This window comes from Penaeus vannamei, chromosome 22 (genome assembly GCF_042767895.1).
Source record: "Penaeus vannamei isolate JL-2024 chromosome 22, ASM4276789v1, whole genome shotgun sequence".
Classification (NCBI taxonomy): domain Eukaryota; kingdom Metazoa; phylum Arthropoda; class Malacostraca; order Decapoda; family Penaeidae; genus Penaeus; species Penaeus vannamei.
The window spans coordinates 10,944,628-10,949,627 of NC_091570.1; the positions used below are offsets into that span (position 1 = coordinate 10,944,628).

At 49.4% G+C, this 5,000-nt stretch overlaps 1 protein-coding gene across 1 annotated transcript in view; it reads left to right on the plus strand.

Moving 5' to 3' along the window:
• Positions 1-982, plus strand: part of LOC138865713 (uncharacterized protein DKFZp434B061-like) — a 7,773-nt gene extending 6,791 nt beyond the window's left edge. The window contains exons 7-8 of the mRNA XM_070137014.1: positions 1-759; positions 852-982. The exon at positions 1-759 is cut by the window's left edge and continues 527 nt beyond it. Of these exons, the coding sequence (XP_069993115.1) occupies positions 1-759; positions 852-982 (890 nt within the window). The remainder of the gene's footprint in view (positions 760-851) is intronic.
• Positions 983-5,000: the final 4,018 nt, after the last annotated feature.

Below are 5,000 nucleotides of genomic sequence, written 5' to 3' on the forward strand. Positions count from 1 at the left end.
CAAGTAAGAGCAGATTCGATCAGACCCCAAATAAGAACAGATTCAGTCAGACCCCAAGTAAGAGTAGATTCACTCAGACCCCAAGTAAGAGCAGTTTCAGTCAGACCCCACGTAAGAGCAGATTCGATCAGACCCCAAATAAGAACAGATTCAGTCAGACCCCAAGTAAGAGTAGATTCACTCAGACCCCATGTAAGAGCAGTTTCAGTCAGACCCCAAGTAAGAGTAGATTCACTCAGACCCCAAGTAAGAGCAGATTCAGTCAGACCCCAAGTACGAGCAATTTCAGTCAGACCCCAAGTAAGAGCAGATTCAGTCAGGCCCCAAGTAAGAGCAGATTCAGTCAGACCCCAAGTACGAGCAGATTCAGTCAGTCCCCAAGTACGAGCAATTTCAGTCAGACCCCAAGTAAGAGCAGATTCAGTCAGACCCCAAGTAAGAGCAAATTCAGTCAGACCCCAAGTAAGAGCAGATTCAGTCAGACCCCAAGTAAGAGCAGATTCAGTCAGACCCCAAGTAAGAGCAATTTCAGTCAGACCCCAAGTAAGAGCAGATTCAGTCAGACCCCAAGTAAGAGCAGATTCAGTCAGACCCCAAGTAAGAGCAGATTCACTCAGACCCCGAGTAAGAGCAGTTTCAGTCAGACCCCAAGTAAGAGGAGAGTCAGTCAGACCCCAAGTACGAGCAATTTCAGTCAGACCCCAAGTAAGAGCAGATTCAGTCAGACCCCAAGTAAGAGCAGATCCAGTCAGACCCCAAGTAAGAGCAGATTCAGCCAGACCCCCAAGTAAGAGCAGATCCAGTCAGACCCCAAGTAAGAACAGATTCAGTCAGACCCCAAGCATGAGCAGATTCAGTCAGACCCCCAAGTAAGAGCAGATTCAGCCAGACCCCAAGTAAGAGCAGTTTCAGTCAGACCCCAAGTAAGAACAGATTCAGTCAGACCCCAAGCATGAGCAGATTCAGTCAGACCCCCAAGTAAGAGCAGATCCAGTTAGATCCCAAGTAAGAGCAGATTCAGTCAGACCCCCAAGTAAGAGCAGATCCAGTCAGACCCCACGTAAGAGCAGATCCAGTCAGACCCCAAGTAAGAGCAGATTCAGTCAGACCCCAAGTAAGAGCAGATTCAGTCAGACCCCAAGTAAGAGCAGATTCAGTCAGACCCCAAGTAAGAGCAGATTCAGTCAGACCCCAAGTAAGAGCAGATTCAGTCAGACCCCAAGTAAGAGCAGATTCAGTCAGACCCCAAGTAAGAGCAGATTCAGTCAGACCCCAAGTAAGAGCAGATTCAGTCAGACCCCAAGTAAGAGCAGATTCAGTCAGACCCCAAGTAAGAGCAGATTCAGTCAGACCCCAAGTACGAACAATTTCAGTCAGACCCCAAGTAGGAGCAGATTCAGTCTGACCCCAAGTAAGAGCAAATTCAGTCAGACCCCAATTAGGAGCAGATTCAGTTAGACCCCACGTAAGAGCAAATTCAGTAAGACCCCAAGTAAGAGCAGATTCAGTCAGACCCCAAGTACGAGCAATTTCAGTCAGACCCCAAGTAAGAGCAGATTCAGTCAGACCCCAAAAGCAGATTCAGCTCCCCCCCCTTCCCCCGAGCAGCCTCCGAGGGCAGCATCCCTGCTCGCCAAAGCGCGGTTCCCTCGCGTCCCTGAGCGAGCGAGGGAGGAAGCGACCGATCTGCTTAATGAAAGACCGACTCGCGGACGTAATGCAAGCCGATGTGTTTGGGGATCATCCGCGGAATTCGCCTATTGTGATAACGCAGAACAGAAGCCATTCAGGCGAGACGCTGGTTCCTCGCTGATGTGTTTCGGTCGTGTTTACTATTTTGTTTTTTGGAGTAGAGGAGAAGGGACCAAGCGAGGTTTCGTTTTCTTGTAAATATGCCATGTGGTTATGCAGATTTCTTGCAAATTGTACTGTATAGTGTTGTTGCCATTACCATTATCATCAGCAGCAGTAGTATCGGAATCGACATAATTATTGTAATCGCCATTATTATCATTCATCATTCTTATTACTATATCGTCATTGCATTTACTATCTAATAATCATTATTACTGTATTGCAGGTATTTTTTTATGATCATTGTCAAAAAACAGCAATGTCATCATTATTATCATTACCATTATAATTGCCACTACCATCATCATTACTATTACCGGCTTATCTGGGTTTATCATTATGAATTACGTTTACTCACACCTGAACCATGAGTTCTATGTCGAGCGCTCTCTCTGAGACCCAGCGCGCCCCGGCAGCAAACCCGACCTGAAGGGCTCCAAACTTCACACGCCCTTCGGGTTTCTCCGCAGTTTCCATCGCGACGGTCGGCCTGGGCATCGACGAAGCCAAGACTAAACATGAGCCAAACACGCAGGTCGCTCGCCGCTCCGGGCCGGGTCGGGGCCTGCTGTGTCCACCGGCAGTTCGCTTGAGGAACCCAGGGGCCGCCACCATCATTAGACTAGTCCCAGTTTTTATGTTGCGTTTTTTTCTCTCGTTACTTCCTTTTTGGAATTAATCCGCGCAAATTTTATGTTTAATCGGGGGTGCGTACACTCGATGGAAGGGAAGGGGAGAGAGGACAGAGAAGGGGAGGAAGGGGAAGGGGAGAGGGCAGTTTGGTCAGGTCGGTAATACGGCAGAGTGAGGAGCAGAGTTGGCGCCCGACTTTGAACAGCACAGAGCCTTGTCCTCGTGGCCTTGCATCTGCCCAGACTCAACCAGCCTTCTTTTATTTCGTTCCATCATTCCAGCAAGGCCTTGCTGCTCGTTGCTGATGCTGACTTTGACATAATGCGGCCATTTTACAGATCAGGAGTCAGCAACGACGGAGTGTGAGCACCTCGCAGCGAATGCTCATCCAGCGAGAGCACCTGCGACAGGAAGTATGAGTGTGCAGGATTAGGAAGGGGTGATGACTGTGCACTGCGCAGCGCGACGGCTACGGCGAAGCACAAGTTACGGGGGAGACGAAAGGTGACCGGAGAGGTGTGTCAGTCACGACCCATCCGGCCACGAGAACAAACGTCCTCATGTTAACTCTGCATGATGAGTATGATGTTCAGACATATGAGGACACTGATGGAGGGATAAACTTGGAGTGAAAGCGTGTAATTCAAAAAGCGATGTAACTGCTTTTAGTTGATGGTTATCTGAAGACCTTGCTGTCAAGGGTTACGGTCGTTGACTTCAAGCAATGCAGGTTTTGCCATCCCAGGAATGTCTCGGCTTCTTCGCCATGAAATTCATCTCTGGCGAGTAATTTAAGAGGTATTATTATCGCGCGACGATTGACATTAACTATACTTGTCCCTGCATTCGCCTCTCTTTTTTTCTCCCCCGCAAGTGTCACTAACATGCTTTGCACTGAGAATGCAAGCATAATTTGTTTGAGTGCTGTCATCACTGCCTCCCTTGGCGACAGTGATGGATCCGTCTGACACGCGAGGTTCCCTTCGCTTGCACTGCACGCAGATGATATTCGGCTCAGAAATTCCCGGGAAATCTGCACTTTGGTTGTTTAATCTTTTTGCACTTTATTTTTCTGAAATGTATGCAACGCATGGCCATGACACCATGTATGTTTATTATAGATAGATAAATAAAAAACACGCTTTGCCTACATGTAAAAAAGAACAAAATTGTGCATTGAATTATCTGCAACAGTCAGAACTGCAGTAAAAAGCAGGGGTAATGACTGGAGACCGAGGACAGCGTCACAAGGAGAGCATCCCTGTGGGAATGCAGAAGAATGCAGAATCACTAGAAGGACGCATGAGAACAGCAGAGAGAGAGAGAGAGAGAGAGAACAATCCTGCCTCCGAGCGAGTGGGTGTCCTGGTCATTTGATAGTTTCCGTGATACAGGTTACTCTATACCTGAAACCAGAGCGCAAAAGTGTCGAAATATGTGGCGTGGTGAAGGCGATGGCCTCGGCCCGAGTGTAACGAGTCTCTGCGTCCAGCGGGAGGGATTACCTGCCTCGCCGCCCCTTCCCCGGGACTCGCCGCTTTCCTCTGCTCGAGCCAGCCTTGTTCGAACCCACGAGGCCGCCCCTCTCCCGCGCCCGCCTGTCCTCTCCCGCCCACCAGGCTCTCTATTCCAGACCTTCATTCAGTCCCACCCACGGGGCTGAGCACCTTGCGTCTCCTCCCCCTCCCCTCCCCCCACCGCAACCTCTCTGTCCCTGCCCCCTGCAACCTCTCGTCATGCCAACCTTACCACTACCGTACCCACGCCCTTACTTCATCCCTTGCGTCAACCACACGTCCTTCGCGCTCACTCCACTCAACGCTCACGTTGTAAATTAATTCATATGTGAAATCGCGATGAGTACTTTCCCAGGACATCATATGAAAGCAGATTCCGAAACAACATTAAGCTCCTATTATGCCTACGCAATCACGAACCCTGGTCGAGGAAGTCATATTAGAGATTCTAACAACGAATATATTCACTGTATAAGTGTAAAGATCTTTGAACTGTTCGTTAGCCATCCAAAGCCATCAAGACCGGCCAGATGTCATCTTTACAGGACATATCACCTTGTTATGTAGATAACCTTTTCGCTTCCGTTGTCGACCCTCACCACAGCCCTCACCACTGGCCCCCTCCCTTCGCCCCAGCCCTCGGAACTGCCTCCCCCGCCCCTCCCCCGCCCCTCCCCCTTCGCCCAAGCCCTCGCCACAGTACCCAGTACAAAATCAGGATCATTATTAATCTGCTAATGGCATGATGGCCGAAATTTTGGCACGTCCATAACCATAACCCTCATTTCCATTAAGATCGGTTCCTCCACTCTTTCCGCGTCGCCGTTCCTCCTCCGAACGACTGTATGACTGGGTCAACTTGAAGGAGAAAATGACTTTATGAATATTGAATCCTGAGTTACTGTCGTTATTATCACGCTTATGCAAACTTCCGTGGCAACTGGCGATGACGATGAAGTGCCATCTGGCCCTCGATAACTCCCCGAGGCATTAGCG